This window comes from Artemia sp. Qi Xiang Cuo, chromosome 4 (assembly GCF_049724085.1).
Source record: "Artemia sp. Qi Xiang Cuo chromosome 4, ASM4972408v1, whole genome shotgun sequence".
In the NCBI taxonomy this organism is placed as follows: Eukaryota; Metazoa; Arthropoda; class Branchiopoda; order Anostraca; family Artemiidae; genus Artemia; species Artemia sp. Qi Xiang Cuo.
This window is the reverse complement of record NC_142797.1, coordinates 50,054,283-50,074,909: the sequence shown is the minus strand read 5'-3', so window position 1 is coordinate 50,074,909 and position 20,627 is coordinate 50,054,283. Positions and strand designations below refer to the sequence as shown.

Below are 20,627 nucleotides of genomic sequence, written 5' to 3'. Positions count from 1 at the left end.
GTGCACAGGATTGTGATGGTCAAAGAAAGGGAATATATTTGTTGAAAATGTTGAGGACGTTATTTACAGGGAACATAATTATCTTCGGGCTGTTTTATTAGTCAAGAATCCTAAACTGACTATTTAACACCTAATGCTTGCAGCACATGCTTTTTTTATTATTTTATAATCACAACTACCAATTAGATATTTTTCAGTTGTAGTTTATATCCTTAAAAAAAATTGATTCACACAAAAAGCTAAAAAAAAACTAAATTTCATTAAAAGGTTAAACCCTGAAAAACTGAGACATCATAGTCATTACACGCTGAATACTATATTTATTTGGGCCGGTGGCGTCGATTGAAGGAGGAAAGTAGAGGGTATTTGCTCACTAGATTTTGAAAAAATTACTTTTTGAGGTATTTTCACTGAAAAAAGGTTTTTTTAGTATCCTCATTGACAGAATGAAGAAAATACCCCCTCTATATTTTAGAATAGCCTATGTATCTCCCCCTATTGGTTTGTGAATTTGCACCACTGGTTAGGGCATCTTGATATAAATTAGAAACCCAGAGATTTTTAACCAATGAAATGCAATGCTCGGAAAAATACTTATTTTTCGGACCTTATCAACAGAACTTCCTCTTTTTAATTAACTGAAGAATATCTGGTACGATTTTGCGCTATCTTTCATTCCATTGCATAATCTGATCTTTCGGAAGAAAAAATTTTCTCTTGCTCCTATAAATTTTAGATTTACAGACATGGTCTCTTTCTGCCGTTAGCAATTTAGCTATTACCAACGAAAACACTTGAAACGAATATAAATCCATAGCAAACCTATGGTTGCTTCAATCCTGCGTGTGAAAGAGCCGCTGACGTTCACGTCATAGAAAATGTTCTAGTTGGAATTTCTGGGAAATAAGAAAGACCCACGGTAAAATGAAAATCTATGGCAGCATAAACAAAGTCAATCCAAACATTGCAAAATCCATGGTCGTTCCAACCCCGGAAGGAATGAGTCGCTAGAAATCACCTTGCAAAAAAGTTCCAGGAAGAATTCCTACAACATTATTGAGCAAAACTTCAACTATAGGTCGGGCCGGATTTAAAGCTACGACGCTTCTAGGCCCAAGCATTTTTGCCGCTCTGTTTTTGCGAGATTTTCGGAGAAATACCTAAAAATTCAGGGATAGTGGAAGCACTGAACAGAAAGCAACTGATGAGCCAAAAGTAATGAAAGAGAGAGGTGATACCGAGCTCTCAGCCGTCATTATTGGGAGACATCTGATGGTTTATAAGTGGTTACGGAATTAATGTGTTGTTTTTAAATCGCTTTTCTCTGAATAGGCAGCGCGGCGATGGAGTGAATCGGGCACATTATCTGTAAGTAAAAAAAAAATCAGTCAGTAATAATTTATTGCACCTTCTGGCATTGTGCGCCCCTAGGCCATGGCCTAGTGAGCCTATTCGTAAATCTGGCGTGACTAAAGGCTTATTTTTATTAAGAAACAATCCTTCCCATTCATTCTTCCCTTTCTATGTTTTATTTAGGAATTATAATAAATTTAGTCAACATATGAGATTTAAAATGGAATAAAGAAAGAATATGGCATATGACATTTGGCAATTATGTTAATAATATGGAATAATATGGAACCTGGAATATGGCATTTAGTTAATATGGAAGGGGTGATCGTATAAATTCTGGAGGGGGTTCATTTGATTGAAAATCAGAAGTTCCAGTGCCTTTTCTTAAGAATTGAGAGTAATTGGAAGGGAACTAGTCCCCCCTCTACCCACGCCTTCTTTTCCCCAAATGCATCCGATAAAAATTTTTAAATAACCATTTTGTTCAAAATAGTCCAAAGATTAGATAGCAAAACTCCAGTGTCGACAAAACAAAAACCACTACAAGCAAGAAATAGGCCACTGCCCCCTTTCCTAACTATCAAACAGTTCGTGGTAACGAACTGTAAGCAAGGAGCGACCCGGCTCAATGGAAACCGAAACTTGAATAAACGGAATTTTTATATAAATAGATACATCTAAAGAATCAGATTCTAATTCTGATTTCAAATGTATAAGTCCCATCAAGCTTCATCTTACCTATCAAATGTTAGACGCCTGAAAAAATTTGGCTGATTTTTGAAAAAAGGGGGAAAGACCCCCTAAAAATTATAGAACCTTAATGAAAATCAGACCATCATATTCAGCGTATCAGAGAACCCTACTGTAGAGGTTTCAAGCTCCTATCTACAACAATATGGTATTTTTTTTCGCCAGAAGAAAGACTAGGGATGCGTGTTTATTTCTTTTTTTGTTTGTTTTTTTTCCCCAGGGGTGATCGTATAAAGCTAGTGGTCCTAGAATGCTGCGAGAGGGCTCATTCGAACGGAAACTAAAAGTTCCAGTGCCCTTTTTAAGTAATCAAAAAATGGAGGGCAACTAGTTCCCCTCCCACGCTCATTTTTTTCCCAAAGTCACCTGATCAAAATTTTGAGATAGCCATTTTGTTCAGCATTGTCGAAAATATTATAACTATGTCTTTTGGGATGACTTAATCCCTCAAAGCCCCCAGGGGGAGGGCTGAAAGTTATTAACTTCACCCAAGGTTCACAAATCGTATGGGGTATGGGGACGTATACCGACGTTTACCGGGGAAATTTTTTCTGGTAGTGGGGGTGGGGGTGTGTCAGGGTGTAGACAGGAGGATCTTTTCACGAAGGAAGTTTTCATGGAGGAAGCGACATTGCTATGAAGGGGGCGCCGGATTTCCCAGCATTATTTAAAATAAGGATCAGAAATTAATAATAAAAAAAAACAAGTTTTCCAACTGGAAATAAGGAGTAACATCAAAACTTAAAACGAACAGAAAATATTACGAGTATGATTGGGTTAACCCCCTAGTCAATACCTCGCTCTTTAAGCCAAAGATTTTTTAGTAATTTCATAAGAGCTATTTATTATAAGTAACGGGCTTTGTGATTAAGGTTAATTTTTAAATAATTGTAACAAAATTCGAACTTTAGCTTAATGTGCGTGTTATTGACTAGGGGGCGAGCCCCCTAATATACGTATTAAAAATATATGAACATAGAAGTTCGTTACGTAAGTTAATTCGTAAGGTACGTATATTTATTACTAATAAAAACGTTCGTAAATAAAATTAAACAAGCTTCGAGAAAGCCATTTAACCAAATAAAAGTAAAATTAATCTGCAAATTTTGTTTTAATTATTTGGCCTTTGTGATTAAGGTGTCGTTTTTAAAGAATTGGAACAAAATTCGAACTTTAGCTTAAAGAGCAAGGTATTGACTAGGGGGTGAACCCCCTAATATACGTATTAAAAATATATGAATATTTGTTCATTTGTTTCCTCTTTAAAACATTAGGAACTTGTTGCGTTTTGTGTTTTGCATAATTGTAATTCCTTGTTTTTGCATCCCATACAAGTGAAAGAATTTTAATGAAAATCACACCGTCAGATTCAGCGTATCAGAAAACCCTATTACATAGATTTCAAGCTCATATCTGCAAAAATCTGCAACTTTGTATTTTTTGCCAGAAGAAAAATATATTAATGTAGATGGTCGTTTCGTTAGTTAATTAGTAAACTACTTCAGAACCAGATTTAGAGACAGCCATCTAGCAAAAGAAAAGTAAAATTTTTATGCAAATTGTGTTTACTTATTCAATGACGGTGAGCCAAAATAAAAGCTGCATTAACTAAAAAACGATCAGAAATTAAATAAAAAAAACAAGTTTTTTAAACTGCAAGTAAGGAGCGACATTAAAACTTAAAACGAATTATTCCGTATATGAAAGGGGCTGTCGCCTCCTCAACGCCTAGCTTTTTACGCTAAAGTTTGGATTTCTCGCAACTCTTATTTTTTTAAACCAGTAAAAAATTCGTCCTTACTTTAAAGGTGCTGTCCCCTCCTCAACGGCTTACTCTTTAAGCTGAAGTTTTTTATTGTTTGAAAAAAAGAGTTGTGAGAAAGTCAAACTTTAGCGTAAAGAGCGAGGCGTTGAGGAGGCGACAGCCCCTTTCATATAAGGAATAAGGTTGTCATTGTTTAAAAAAAAATAAGAGTTGTGAGAAAGCCAAACTTTAGCGTAAACAGCGAAGCGTTGAGGAGGGGACAGCCCCTTTCATATACGGAATAATTACTGTTCGTTTTAAGTTTTAATGTCGCTCCTTATTTCCAGTTTAAAAAACTTGTTTTTTTATTTAATTAAAGTCTAAAGCCTACTGTGTCATTGGCGCTCAACTGAAAACGAATTTCAGTATAATAGAAATATTTTTTTTTGCACTTGCTACGATATTGAGAATTAAAATAAGAATTACATTTATATTAAGAATTATATTTATATTAGTACCTGTTGTATGATTGTTTGCTATAATTGTTTATTTTATTTTGTTTGTTTTGGTTTCATTTATTCTTTAATAGTAATTTTTGGTCGTTTTGAGTTTGAATTATTATAGGAATTTATTTCTGCTTACGTTCAGTTTGGTATGGCCTTTACTTTTTTTGAAAAAATTCTTTTTCGGCAAGTTTCTTTTAAAATTAATTTCTGTTCTTTTTTGATTGCCAAAGTTTTAAGTTTTTCCACTTTCTCTATTTCAAAATTTTGATCTGATTCATTTGGGGGAAAAGGGTGCAAAGGAAGGGGGCTGGTTGCCCTCCAATCACTTTTGGCTCTTAAAAAGGGAACTAGAACTTTCAATTTCCAATCAAATGAGCCTCCTTCAAAGCATATACAACCACGCCTTCAATAAAAAACATCATATGTTAACTTTGGGCAACTAGCATAGCTTATAGCCCTTGCCTTGAGGGGGAGGGGGTATTCAACCCCACAGGCATAGTTATTTTGCCTTTGATCTATGTTAAACAAAATAGCTATTTCAAAATATTGATCGGATACAATTAGGGAAAAAATGGCATGGGGGTGGGATAGTTGCCCTCCGATCACTTTTGACTCTTAAAAAGGGAGCTAGGACAGGGAGCCAGAGCAAGGGGGAGGATTCAACCCCATGGGCATGGTTATTTGCCTTTCAACAATTTTAAACAAAATGGCTATTTCAAAATTTTGATTGTATCCAGTTGGGGGAAGAAGGCATGGGAAGGGATGGTTGTCCTCGGATCACTTTTAACTCTTAAAAGGTGAACTAGAAATTTCAATTTCAAATCAAATGATCCTCCTCCAAAGTTAATACGACCACCAGTTCCATAAAACCTCATGCCCCCAGGATATTATTACAACCCTCAACCCCGGGCTCTGGGGGTTTTGTTAACCTCGGAGGCATTTTTATATGATCTTTGGACAATTTTTATTGAAATAACTATCTCAAAATATCAATCGGATGCATTTGGGGAAACAAGAACTTGGGGTGGGGGGGGGGGGTTACTTACCCCCTGATCACTTTTGCCTCTTAAAAAGGGAACTAAAACTTTTAATTTCCAATCAAATGAGCCTCCAACAAAGTTAATACGACTACCCCTTCCATAAGAACCTTATATGTCCCTAGGACATAACCAACAATCTTTACCCCGGGCTCTGGGGGCTGTGTCAACCCCCAGGGGAGTGTTTTTATACAATTCTGAAAAAGGCTTATGCAAGCTTTGGCTCAAACTCAGACTATCTGTCTTGGTTTTTTCTCCAATTAGTCATGCTTGATGGCGACTTGATTTTAATTCAAATACGACCACCCTTTTGAGTTAAAATCAAGTTGCCATCAAGCCATGACTAATTGGAGAAAAAGCCGAGGCACATAGTCTGAGCGTGAGGCAAAGCTGGCATAAGCCTTTTTCAGAATCGTATAAAAATGATGTCATTTCACTTGTTGATAGACAGTCTATCATCCGTCCATCCTAGGGCAGAACTAAAGTAGATAGTCATGGAATAAGGGTAATTCAAATAGTCTATGAAAGGCATTATTATATGATCTTTGGACTATTTTGAACAGAACACCTATCTCAAAATTTCTATCGGATACATTTGTGGAAAGAGGGTGTAAGAAGGGGGCTAGTTGCCCTCCGATCACTTTTGACTCTTAAAAAGGGAACTAGAACTTTCAATTTCCAATCAGATGAGGTCCGTCCAAAGTTTGTACGAATACCCCTTCCATAAAAATCTTATATGCCCCGGAGCATAACTTGAAACACTTTCCCCTCGGCTCTGGGGGCTGGGTCGGCCCCAAAGCTTTTTATCTGATATTTGGACTATTTTGAACAAAATTCTGAAATTTTGATCGAATACATTTACGGAAAAGAGGGCGTGGAGCATGGGCACCCATAGACTGAATTTTAGGGGGGGGGCTTGCCTGGTCTAATCGGCACTTCCAGTGCTGTATAATTGAAATTTCAAGACAAAATATCATAGACAGCGCGATAGCGTTGCCTAAGTAAAGAGCGATGTGGGCACAATATATTGTTCTTTTTAGACCAGGGCACTTCTTATAGAAATAAATGTCATAGGAACTTCAAAAGAGCTCATGGAGAGCAACCAGCTCCCCCTCCCCTACGTCAATCACTTCCCCAAACATATCCAACAAAAATTTTGAGATAGCCATTTTGTTCAGTGTAGTTTTAAGGCCTGGAAATTATGACTTTGAGAATAACACCCCTCCCCCCACAACTCTCAGAGCAAGAGTTGTAAGTTATGCCCTGGAGGGATATAAGGTTTTTTAAAAGAAAGGGTGGTCGTATAAACCTCACAGGGGGCTCCTTCGACTGGTAATCAGAAGTTCTACTGGTCTTTTTAGCAGTCAAAAGTAATTTGAGATCATTCAGCCCCCCCCCCATGCACAAATTATTTTTCCAAACACATTCAATCACAATTTTTTAGATAGCTATTTTATTCAGTGTAGTTGAAAGGTCCAGAAATTATGTCTTTGAGGATGAGAACCCCCTCACAGTCCTCAGGGCAAGGGTTGTAAGGTATGCCCCGAGGGCATTTAAGGTTTTTATGGAAACAGTGGACGTATAAACTTCGAAGGGGGCTGATTAGATTGGAAATCGGAAGTTTAAGAGCCATTTTTAAGAGTCAACTTTATCGGAGGACAGCTATACCCCCCCCCCACGTCAAATTTTCCCCCAATGCATCCGATAAATATTTTAAGATAGCCATTTGTCCAAAAATTGTCCAAAGATCTTATAACACGGCCTTTAAGGTTGACACCCCCCCCCCCAAAGTATGAGGATAAGGGTTTTGAGTTATGTCCCAGGGGGATGTAAGGTTTTTATGAAGAGGTGGTCCTGTGAACTTAAGAGGAGGCTCGTTTGATTGGAAATGCATACTTCTAGTTCCATTTTAAGAATCAAGCGTGATGGAGAGAAAATAGGCCCCCTCCCTGATATTTTCTTTTCCCCAAATACATTCGATCGAAATTGTTAAATAGCCATTTTGCAGCCAATAGTCCAAAGAGAATATAATAATGTCTTCAGTAATCAAATAAAAAAAATATTTATGCGGACGTTGAACTAAATCAAAAGAAACATGAGCATGTGAACTTTCAAAAAGGTGACAAAGCAATATCTCAAGTATAATTTATATAATTAAGTTAGACCTTTAAGAGTAAGTTGTGGGGGATTTTGAACTAGCCAGAAGGCACTATATGCATACTTTTTGTACTACAATTACAGTTACTGTAACTAATGACGCTTAGAGCATTGAGGTAAAAATTCTAGGAAGTGTTTGGGGGCGTTCCAATTAAACGAAAAACTGTATACATGCAGGTTTTTAAAAAGGCATATAAGCAATATTATAGGCAGCACCACTCTATAATAGCTAGAAATATCATTGAAACATATAAAGAAGCTAATTCGATTCAAAATAAAAAGTTCTGGGGTCCTTTTTAAGAGTAAAAAGAGATCGGAGGCAAATCAGCATATTTCTCAGGCTAATTTATTTCCCAAACAGATATAGTAAAAATTTTGAGACAACCATTTTGTTCAGCATAGTAGAACCGCCCAGCAACTATGTTTTTAGGGATATTGGGCATGTCAAACCCCCACAATTATGCCAAACTATGGAATCTTATAGAAAAAAAACTAAAAAGATATAAAATATATTTTTTTTTTCATGAAAATGACTTTGTCAATAAAAAACGAATAGAAATTCATCTAAAAAAATGTTTCCACAAAATAAACTTTTCAAAGAAAAGAAAGGAGCTCCATTAAATTAAAAATGGACAGAAATGAAGTCCAGTAATCATCCAAGCGTAAAACTACCACAAATCACTATTAATAAATAAATGAAACTCAAAACGAACAGAAAAATTAGAACAAATAGCGGAGTCAAACTCAAAACAAGCAGAAACTAGCATGAGTAGGGATGATAACCCTCATGACTTTTCATGACCAGAACATAATTTGCGCTTTACTGAAAACAAATACGTTTATATGTTTTCACTTTTTTTTACTTAAATATGTAAAAAAAAACTTTTTTTACTTACTTTTTTTACCCTTTTTTTAAGGAATAAATATCAGTATAGGTAAATTAAACTGACAGTCCACGGCCATTTTTTTTTTTTTTCAGTAAAGCCTAAGTTATGTTCTAGTCTTGAGAGGGCATGGGGGTTATCAGCCCTTGTAATGTTAATTTTTTCTCGTTTTGAGTTTGACTCGGCTATTTATTATAATTTCTGTTTGTTTTGACTTTTATTTAATTATTGAGAGTGATTTGTAGTAGTTTTACGCTTGGCAGATTATTTGACTTTATTTCTGCCCATTTGTGGCTTAATAGAGCTCTTTACTTTTCTTTGAAAACTTAAATTATTTTGAAAACTTTAAATTAATACAAATATATGACACTGCTATTCAGCCGGCGGGGGGGGGGGCTGGCACCCCCCTTGCCCCCCTCTTATGGGCGTCCATGGCATGGGGGGCTAGTTTCTCTTTGATCACTTTTGACTCTTAAAGAGGGCACTAGAAATTCCGATTTCTAATCGAATGAGCCCCCTCCGAAGGTTATATGAGCATTTTTTTTTATATGAAGTGGCTTTGGGAAAAAATGAATAAATATTAAAATATTGAAGCCTTATGGAATTTACTAAAGATAATGTCATAGAGTTTCCTCTGATTAAGGAATGATTCTTTCCCTGTCGTTTCAAGGACAAACAAAAAATTTTGCCTATTCCTCATCAATTAAGTAAAGTTAACATCATCCTGTAAGAAAATACAGAAAGTGACGATTAAAGGGCCGGACGCACGAAACGTTTTTTCGACACCAATTTCAATAGGTCATGTCAGTGGGCAAACGATAGTGCTACAAAAACAGTGCCTTTTGAGAGAGATTTTCAAAACTAAACATCATGGGCCAATAATCAACTGTAGTTTTTGAATATTTGCATGATTGATCTCAACTTAGTTATTTTGATTTTCCTGCTATAGAGAAGAAAATGATTGGGGATTTCAAAATTCTTTCAAATTCTATCAAACTTGTTCAAATGCTTTCAAATTCTTTGCAATTCGGTACCGATTTGGCAAATAGATGCCGAATAAGGTTACGAACGTTGCTGTGGACACAAGATTGATCTCAAATTAGTTCTTTTAATTTTCTTGCTGAAGAGAAAAAAACGATTGAGGATTGAAACAGCTCAGGAAGAACATTTTTCTTACGATCACAATGAAATTTGGTGGTGATTTGTAAATTGGCACCGAAAACTAGAAAAAATTTTCAAGCTTGGATTGCTGCCGTTTTCTCTGTAATTCGGTACAGATTCGGCAAATCGGTGCCAAAAAAGCTACGTGTTCCTGACCCTTAAATCGTCAAGAACCTTTCTTAACAAAACATACATTGTCTCGGAAAATAATTGACATCAGTGTAAAATTGGGGCTATTGAGAAGGAAACACTATAAACTTAAAAAAAAATCCTAAAATCTTTACTTATATCATTTCTGAAAGCACTTCCCTTCAGTCTAGCCCCAACCCTCCCTAACGTGCAAATGTATAGCCCAAATTATATATTTCCCATGCATTTTGCCATAAGTCACTCTTTCAAATTAATACCTGCAGACTGAATCAACGATTATTGGGGAAATTAAGAAACAGAATAGTAGTTTACCTACATTTATATATTTCGCCACTAGCGTACAGTTTTATGTAGTTTAAATTTTTTTTTTGGGGGGGGGAGCTTAACGCCTTTAGGAACAATTGTAAATTGTTTTCAGTGACTAGCCATAATTTGGCTTATTTTACCTTCTTTATGAATTTAATATTTCTGTGATAGATAAAAATCGCTGTCGACCACAATAATTCACCCGCTAAATTCAATTTTGCTTTTGCACGTTTTTCAATTTTTGGAGCTGGAATTGGCAACAAAATGAGGAAGAAAATTGATAGCAGAATTCGTACCTTGATCGAGAATGGAGTTAATCAAGGCAGAAGATCTCTATTTGTAATTGTTGGGGACAAAGGGAAAGATCAGGTATAACTGGCCTAGCTATTGGTATTGGGTAAATACCAATAGTCCAATTGTAGACTGTTTTCAAACAAGCTTGAAGAACTTTAAATCTTTAATTGGTTCCGGATACCAATAAAAGACTTTGTTTTATAACTCATATCTGGACCAGTCTTTAGGCCCTATTTGTTCCAGAATGGTCTTTGCTCAGTGACCTCTGGGATTTTATTAAGGAAAGAATGAAACTCATTTTGTATGTAATTTTGAATAGCTTTACTAGTATGCATGTATTTTACAAGTTTTACCTGACATAGGAATACCATAAAGATATTATGGTAGAGGCTCCACTGTGCTGGGTAAAGAAAGTAAAGCCTCAAAACCCATTCAGGCAGGTGGTATTTCTTCTGATGAGCCCTAATGGAAGGTACTACTTGGAAATATTTTGCTAGATTTAAGGTGCTTTTGCTGGTAAATTTACAATGACTTACATTTATTGATGACAACTTTGCATAGATTTGGACATTTCTATTTGGTTGATGGTTTGGTTATACTGTTTGGTCCTAGGTAGTTGGATAGATGAGTAAGGTCAAAACCTTGTTCAAGTGCACATTTGTCTCAATTGTTTGATTAGGATGACAGTCTTTTTTTTTTTTTTTTTTTTTTTTTTTTTTTTTTTTTCTTGCCAAGTAATAACCTCTAAAACACTATATACATAATTCCATTACTGACACAGGGACAAGGTGAATGCACTAGGCCTATTGGATATATTCTTTTTGTGCTCTTATAAAATATAATAAATTTTTTCACTCACAAATGACCCCCCCTCCACTGATGATTCCAATATGTAGCTCTTGGATACAGGTTTGCACAAGATTATGATAAATTTAAACAATAAAATTTTTACCTTATTGCCCAATATGCAGCATATTTGTTTAAAATCACATTATTTTGTTTACTCTCATACTCAAAGATAATATTTGGCATAAGCCTAGAACACAAATAAATGCTAGAACACAATTGTGACACAAATAAATGCTAGGCTATGCTTAGATTCAGGATTGCTAAACCTTTAGAAGGGATTGTGTAGTGCCTAACATGACATAATTAAACTTTTTGACATAGTTTAAACTACATGACATAATTATGCTCATATTCCAGAATTATAACATCTCATAAAAGCAGGAATGAAACTTTGTTCATATCATGCATGTGAAGAGATGGTCAGCTGCAGCTTTGGACTAAGTAATGCCACCTTGCAAGTGTAGACAGGGCTAGATTGACTAGGTGCAGGGCCCAATTGGAATTTTTTGCAGGGCCCCCTCTACATATAATAAATTTGTAAGCAAAATTTAAATTCAGCATATAGATAGATAAATAAACACACACACACACATATATATATATATATATATATATATATATATATATATATATATATATATATATATATTGCATTTTCATGTAACCTTTATCATAGTTGTTTGTGTTTCACAATATTTCTTCTTTTAGATCTATTGGGCTATGACTGATCTAATGATTTAAAATATTTGAAAGGTGTTCTTTAACATTTCTATTAGAGTTTAAAAAGTATATTTGGCCATATAAATATAGTTCAAAATCACCTTCAGGGGTCTGTGATGGGTGTGCTGCTAAATTTATTTTGTGATAAATTTGTCCAGCTATTTTGAAGCTTACATTGAATGAAGCAAAAGTAAAACATGAGTTCCAGTTTTGTATTTGTTTATGGGACCCTTTAGAGAGCAAGTGATGTCCTATAACAGGCCAAACAAATTCATTTGGAAATTGTTGATGCAAGAATGCAATTTGACTCAACAGGCAGCAGGTCTTAAGGCTGGACAGTATGAAAACCAAAAATTAGCTATGCAGAAGAGATCTTACTGTACAAAATTGGGGCAGTTATCTTTTGATGAATATAAACAGGTTTAGAAGGCAGTCCTTATCTTAACTGAGCAAAATCAGAATAGCAGGGTTTCAAGCTGTCACCTGATTTTAAAAGACAAAATCACAAAAAAGGTAAAAAGTGGACAGATTTGATGAATTTTATTTGCTCTCAGCATTAACCTATAGTCAAGTTGAGTAAAGACTAGTAATTTAAAAAAGGAAGAAGAATCAATTAAAGAAAAACATAAGGACAATTGATAAAATATTTACAAGAAAGAATATGCTTATTAAGGGTAAACTATTTGACAATTTATAGATTATGCAATTTTTGATTGTTTATGCAGGATTTGTCATTAGGAAAGGGAAAAATGTTCTAACCTGGTTGTGTCTAAATGTGATGGGTCTAAATGTGAAACTTCAGTGGATGCTGAGGAGTATTTCAAACTAAATAAAAGGTAAATTTTTCACAGATCATATTATTGATTTGTGAATAAAGTAAACATACCACTCAATGCCTTTTTTTATGCTCTTTCCAAATATAATAATCATTTTTGTAGGAAACAAAATTTACCCCCACCCCTATTTATACAAATTCAGGGTATATATTTGCACATTAGGGGGGTGGGGGTAAATTTTATTTCTGATGTAAGTGAGAGATAATTTTAAACTTTCCCCCCACCCCCTATTTGCAAATATATACCCTGAATTGGTATATATAGGGGTGGGGGCTAAAATTTATTTCTGACAAAAATGATTATTATATTTGGAAAGAACATAAAAAAAAGGCATCAAGTGGTATGTTTACTTTATTTGTAAGTCAATAATATGATCTGCAAGAAATTTACCAAATAAAAAACCACTGTGTGCATCCTGGTTATATGGAAGGAGGAATAAAATTTGAAAATAATTATTTAGAGAAAAAAATGTAAGGATAATTGATAAAATATTGACAATAAAGAATACGGTCATTTTGGGGCAAATTATGTGGCAATTTAAAAATCATGCAATTTTTCGATTGTTTACGCACAGCATATATCACTGAAAAAGGGGGGAATGTTTCAACACACATGTGTTCCAAAAGAGTAAGGGTGTCAATGTGAAATGCTAGTGAATGTTGAGAGGTATTTTTTTTTAACTAAATCAAAGGACACTATGAACAAATGGCTTATAAAAAAAGTGTATCTGTAATACCTTGGGAATAGCTAAGGGTTTTAACTTGAAACTTTCAGGCCCCCTACTGTTGCCACTTCTGCAACAGCTGCAACCATTCATTAATTTGACTGCAACTACTTGTGACTCTGGCCACTTCTAATTACGACTGCTTTCAGGTAATTTTAAAAGGGTTATTGATCAACATCAGAGCATATTATTTGCAGGCGGGTTGTTAAAAATTTCTATAAGAAACTTTCATGGCTTGTTGAAAGGGATGTTGGAAAGTAACTGAGGGGGAGGGGCTACAAATCTGACAACTCAGATTCATATATCTGTAGTGCCTTGCCCCCAATAGACCCTGGGGCAAGAATGAAAAATTACGCAATTTAATGATTTTTTTCCATATAGTATTTATGATTGAGAAGGGGGGAGGGCTATATCCTGGGTATAAAAAAAAAAAAAGATGAGGATATTACAGTGAAACTTCATGACTTTTTTACCATTTTGAACAAAATGCCTAATTTTGGAAGAAGGGTAGCAAAAAAGGGCGTGGGAGGGAATTGGGTTGGCATCAATCCCCTTGACTCTTATAAAAAACACTAAAACTTTCAATTTTCTGCTGAATGAGCACCTTCCAAAGTTTCTGCAACTCCTTCCATGCCAAAAAAGATTAATAAATTGAAACCCTATTGCTCTACTTATATTGCGTTTCAGAAATTCTTATTGAAACCCGCTAACAATTTCATCATTTCAACGAAATTTAAAGAGGGCTAATTAAATTGTAATAAAAGGAGTTATTCTGGTAAGCAAAAATTGAACACAGTGATTGGAGAGAAACAACACACCCTATAGAAATAAAAATACGTATATCATTAGGTTATAACAAAACATACTGCACAAACCACATTTTATACCTCTTTCCCTACATACCATGATCAAATAAAAAAAAATGTTAGTAACTTAAAGAAAAAATACTTTGTTTGTATTAATTATTTGGTATGACATGAAAAAAAGATATAAAAACAGTGCAATTCATCCTTTCTTCTAATCTAAACAATTTACCTGGAAATTTCTTATTACGCTTCGAAAATTTATATATATTGAGTTTTTAGACTTGCTTCCAATTTAGCTCTGTCCAAAATAATGTGAAAAATAGGGGTAAACAAGGATTCTACAGTTGAAAGTATCCCAACAGAGTTAGCTTTGGGAAAACATTTGAGTAAATATAAGTATTCAGCAAAAAACATGCTTTATGAATGATGATGTATTAGAAGAATCATTCCTCTCTAAGGGCACAAGCTCTTTCCCATTCTTGGCCTTCTTGAAATCTTTGCCTCCCACAAAATGTTTGTGTCACCTGAGGTAAAATTCTGTTAACGTCCTCAAGTGGGATCTAGCTATTATGCTTATCCTCTTTTCATACTAAGGATCAGGATAAAAATTAAAATGTCAAAGTTTGCTGTGAAGATCTCTTAGTTATTAAGCTTTTAGGATGAAACTTTCAGGTCATGATGAGGGGGATGTTCAACTGATATAAAGACAATACGTACAAACAACTACACTTTTAAAAAATGTTTGAGATTTGACAAAAATTATTTGTTATGTTTATCAACAAAAATCACACAAGGGTTTATTTAGAAAAACATTGGATTCAGAGGGTAAAATATGTTGAGAATTGGTATTTTTAAGAAAAGGGTAGCAGCTTCACACATTTTCGAGTTAAGGACACAAAACAAATGTATTACAAAACAAAATCGCCTGTAAAAGTTTTATGCATATATAATATTTGTAGACTAATTTTTGTGCAAGCACTTTCTAGACGTGTAAATTAAACTTTTTTCAACTCATGTCAACCCAGATTTTATGCTCTTTTTTTTTACTCAAAAAGACAATTAGCTTCTTTTTTTTCTGTCGTAATTCCAACCTTTGATTCGAATTACCATATAACATACTAAATTTAAACTAATTTAAACTACCTGCAAAAGGAGAATGCTCCATCAAGGCTACCAAAAACCCTTGAAAATACTAATAATATAGGGTAAAATGTTGCTATTGTAGCTAGTTTAGAAGGAAAATGCTCCATCAAGGCTACCAAAACCCTTGAAAACACTATTGGAATAGGGTAAAATGTTGCTATTGTAGCTAGTTTAGAAGGAAAATGCTCCATCAAGGCTACCAAAAAACCCTTGAAAATACTGATAATATACCTTAATCATTACCTTCATAAAATTACCTTAATCAAATTCAATATGATATTCTAAAAAAATTGATCTAGCATACAAATCCAAACAATATTGATTAACAAAGCCTATTTTCGTTGGGAATTACATTTATTCTGCTGAAAACTAAATAAATCTTAGTAATTTCAAAAATTTGATGGACCCCAAACACAATTCAAAATTTCAACAAAAAAATTGACTGGTTTAAATTCCAGCAAAAAATTAGTTGGAAATCAAATTTATTTTTTAGAGTGTACTACCACTCCTACTGTTGTTACTCCCACTAATGCTCGTACTGCTACTAATTAGGCTATTATGGTACTATGGTGGCATAAAGGTATTACAGTGAAAGTTTCAGGGAATATTGAGAAAAAAGATTGAACTAAATCAAAACACACTATTTGCATGCAAGCTGTCAAAGGAAACTATCAGTGATATCACGAGACCAATATTGTGTATTTAATTGAAAACTTAAGGGATATGTTGAGGGGGAGGTTTGACTTACTCAAGAGCACTATGTACATGCTGCAACTACTTCTACTGCTTATAATACTAGTGCTATTGCTACTACTGTTATTGCTATTATAAATGCCAACTCTTCTACTACTACTGTCAACGTCTCCTGATCTTGTACATGACCTCCTTGTACCCTCTCCCCCTTTCAGGAGCCCTTTATATGTGTGAAAGGCAGATCCTTTAAATGTATATGCATATGATGTACCCTTTTAAAAGTTATTTTCATCATTAGAAAAAGTTTATTGAACTGCAGCATAAAGCATTGTTTCAAAAAAGAAGCCATACAAAGAGGTAAATAAATTACTGGAAAGGCCAAACAGAGTATATTTCTTTAGTTGCATCCCTTCTACCTGCAAAAGAGCAAATAATGCTGTCCAAGACAATTACTGTCTCCCTATTATCCCAATGATAACATAAAAGTCCAACTATAGAATTGATCTATTGATTTTAAAAAGCTTCCAAATTCTGAAAAATTAAAATGAACATGACAAATACTAAAAAAAAGAAAAGATAAGGAACTCATTTTTGTAAACAACAACATCTTGTAACAATAATCTTAATAAGACAATAAAAAAAAATAGGCAAAACAGCTGCTTCCTCACTTATGTTGAAACCTTAGTTAAATGAACTATAATGATCAAACAGTAAGAATTGTGGAGGTATGGCTATTAAATTTTTTTATATGATGGTACGTGGTACTATCATATGATAGTAAATATTAATTAAAGCTGATAGTAAAAATGCTTTATATGATAGTAAAAATTGATTCAAGCTGAATTCATTGAACAAAAATTCATTTATCTATACAAAACTAAGTTAATTGCTTCAAAGGAATGGTTCCCAAATCTCCATGCTTCTTGGAACTATACCATCAACTATTTCTGGAGAAGTTCTTCAAAGAAGAATCTTTCTAACATTGGTAGCATTTTTGTGACCAAAACTCCCTGTCACAAACTATTCGCTCCATGTATATTGAACCTTTACCAAAGTATAATACAAAATATTCACTTTTGATGTCTGAACACTTAAGTTGCATCTGAATCTGGTAATAATAATTGTGGTTTCTCTTTAGTCTGATTTCTCTGCTGTCAATTATTTCAATACAACTGGAGTTTTGTGATTCCAACCATTCAGTGATACACAGCTCTTTGGCTGTTATGGGACATTTAACCTCTAATATGGCTTTTTCACCAGATGGGAACAATACTATACCGTCAGGACTAGCAGCCAAAAATTTAAAACTTTTGTGGATATGTAAGGCAGCAGGACTAATTTTGCCGTCAAACTTTATTTCAAAAGACGACTTTGCCTTTGGTTCATGGATATGACTGTATTCCATTGCTGTAATTCTGTATTGTTTTGGATACAGAAGTTGTTTCACTACTGGAGCTACTGTCTTAACACGCCGCTTGAAATAAGCCCTGCTACTGAAGAAGTAATTATATTTCTTCTCTGCAGCTGCCAACTATTGTCAATACAGAGTCCCTGAAGGTTTGTGGCTAATTCAATCTGGCAAATCTCTCACTCTGAACACTGTAAGCACTGCAAAACAGCCACTTTTGCATTTTCCAAAGATTCTGTGTCAAGATCTGGAGCAATTGCGTTGGGCCCATAGTTTTTATATCCTCGGCTAGCAATCTTCCCTGAAACACTGCCAAATAGGCGCTTTTTGGCTTTCCACTTTTTTTCCGTAAGCTAGCCATAATTCTTTCACATGTAAGTTTTTTTTCAATTGACGAGTTGGGCTTGCTCCTATGCCTTTCGTAAAAATTTCTTGGCGACCTAAATGCCTCTTTGCATACCGTATTCCTACAGCTGTAACACAGGTGTTATAACGTCCCCTTTTGCTTACCATTATATTTTTTGTGCCTATAAACCTAGCAACAACGCTCATAAATACTTTGCCAAATTACTTGTGCCGTTTCCGATCAGTAAGCGATCTCGTCTAATGAGGGTGTCAAATGCTTCAAATATATGGCTAATGAACACACTGCTTGGGATTTTTCAGTTTCTAGTTCCACGATTTTTCTGGATAACTGACAACAAGATGGACACTGTCTGTGGTCCCCACGAAAAAAATGTAAAGGAATTGCGTTTAACTCTCTAATCAGATCTTTTGACGACATGGCATGCGTAGTGGTTTTCACAGTTGCTTTTCTTTCAAAATCGCACAATTTCTTTATTACTGGACCACTGAGAAATTTCCTACATTTGGCGCTTTCTTTTCATTTGTTATAAAGCCTCTCTTTCAAACACTTACAAGCATGATTGGTGCATTCAATTTTTTCTACTATCCCACCAGATGATACCTTTGTAATAATTTCTGAATGGGTGCTTGAATCACCATCGGCTATAAACTTTGTATATCTTAGTTTATGCATACCTGGTGCAAAACGAAAGGCCTCTACCAGTATGTCTGATTCCATTGCTGTGCTAGAACCACTCCAATTCATAAAAAATCTATATTCAGAAACTGAAGTAGATTCTTGCTGTCAATTTGTCATGCATACACAGCAATACTTGTTTCTATTTCCTACATGAAGGAGTCTTTTTGAATAGAACCCAATTACAACACCACAACCAGATAATGCAGTGTATCTATTACCAATACTTCGTGTGCACCATGTATTGACTATTCTGTTGGAGTCAATCTTTCCATCAGCCTTCAATGCCATTCGGCTCTCTATTTTACCGTTTTCTAGCAAATTATCGTGAAGGATTTTCTCTATGGACTCCCCGATAACGCTTTCGTACTTGGTAAATGTTTTTTTGCGATGAGCAGTTAATTCCAATTGTAGAGAAAAGTTCTTGAATCTGGGCATGGGTCATGCTGGCGTTTATTGCAGCAACTACTACTTCTTTGTTGATACTTCTAGACCCGGTTTCTTTTTGTTGCCTCTTTTTGTCCATACCTTTAATTGACCAGTAAATTTTTTTCCGTTTCAGGCTGAGCGGTCGTTTTTTTGGCAGTTGTGTTTTTTCCTCTTTTGTTATTTTAATGCTGCTAGCTTTAGTATACTTTTTTAATTTCACTGGGATATCAGTGTGAAGCGTAGCTTCTTCTTGGCAAGATTAACATTTGAAGATAAAGCGGGAGCGCAAACCAACAATGTACTCTCTGTCAAACATCATGTTTGACATACGATTGAAGTCTTGACACCTACAATAAAAAAAAAAATCATCAGTACAAGCTCCTGTAAAATAGAAGTGCCCAAGCATTCTACAGCTGATAATCATCCCAACCAAGTAAGCTATGGGAAAATTTAGTGTAAATTTTTGCATTCAACGCAAAACATGTTTTACGAGTGATTATGATTTAGAATAATCATTTTCCTCCACGATCGGCTTTCATTACCCCATTTCTGTTGTTATCGGAGTCTCTGCCTCCCACGATACATTACCCTGTCCTGTGGTAAATTTCTGTACCTGTATTTGAGTGGTACCTAGCTATTTCGTTCACCCACTTTTATACTAAGGGCAAAGAAAATCCCCCCGGAAAAAATCAAGGAAAATACCCCCACCCTCCAGCTGGTTGGTTTCCAATCACTTTCGACTTGTAAATAAAAGACTAGAACTCTCAATTTCCAATCGAATGAGCATCCTCCAAAGTTTCTACGACCATGAGGTGGAGGTGGGGATAACGAAGGGACAGTCCCCCTCCTATACGGAATAAATTCTACTCATTTTGAGGTTTAATATTACTCTTTACTTTCATAATAACAGCGTAGACAGAGATATCCCCAGAAATCAAGAGGGATTAAATATCAGTTTCACATTTTTGATGTGAAAGTTTTTTTTTTTTTGGGGGGGGGGGGGAGGGTGCCGGATTTAAAGCTGTGACGCTTCTAGGCCCAAGCATTTTTGCCCCCCCCCCAAAAAAAAAAATAAATTCCCAAACAAAAGTCCTGGATACAGCCCAAGGGATTATGCATCAATCTCTACCTCTACCCTTCCATTGTCTCTTTCTTAGAACAAATTCTGTATTTATCTGAAGGCTCAATGAGAGTTGGGATCTTTTGGCATCATAATGCATCCTTTGAGGCATCTCCCTCCATCCCTAACCAGCCAAAATATTTTTAAGATCTAAACAAATTTCACCATCTTAGGTAAATTCTCTGTTTTCTTTTGCAATTCCAGGAATGTGCATATAAGGGCTTTAAATCACTACAGTGGGGTTTTCTGGTTGTTTTATAGCTAGCAAGGGATGGAAATCTCTCGAAGGGTGAGTTTTAATGCCAAAACATCCTCAGCTCTCATTGAGCCTTCAGAGAAACACAGAATTAGTTCTAGGGGAGAGACGTGGGGAGGGTGGAGGGAGGAATCGGTATATATATCCCAGGACCATATCCAGGATTTTTTTGGGGTGTTAGTTTTTCAGGGGGGAGGGGATACAAAAAAAAACTTAAAAAACGCATCAAAATTGTGATATTAATATTTAATCCCTCTTG

At 35.1% G+C, this 20,627-nt stretch overlaps 1 protein-coding gene across 1 annotated transcript in view; it reads left to right on the top strand.

The window, feature by feature from the left end:
• The first annotated feature begins 10,259 nt into the window (after positions 1 to 10,259).
• Positions 10,260 to 20,627, top strand: part of l(1)G0020 (RNA cytidine acetyltransferase l(1)G0020) — a 71,136-nt gene continuing 60,768 nt past the window's right edge. The window contains exon 1 of the mRNA XM_089088351.1: positions 10,260 to 10,417. Within this exon, the coding sequence (XP_088944477.1) occupies positions 10,313 to 10,417 (105 nt within the window). The 5' untranslated portion in view covers positions 10,260 to 10,312. The remainder of the gene's footprint in view (positions 10,418 to 20,627) is intronic.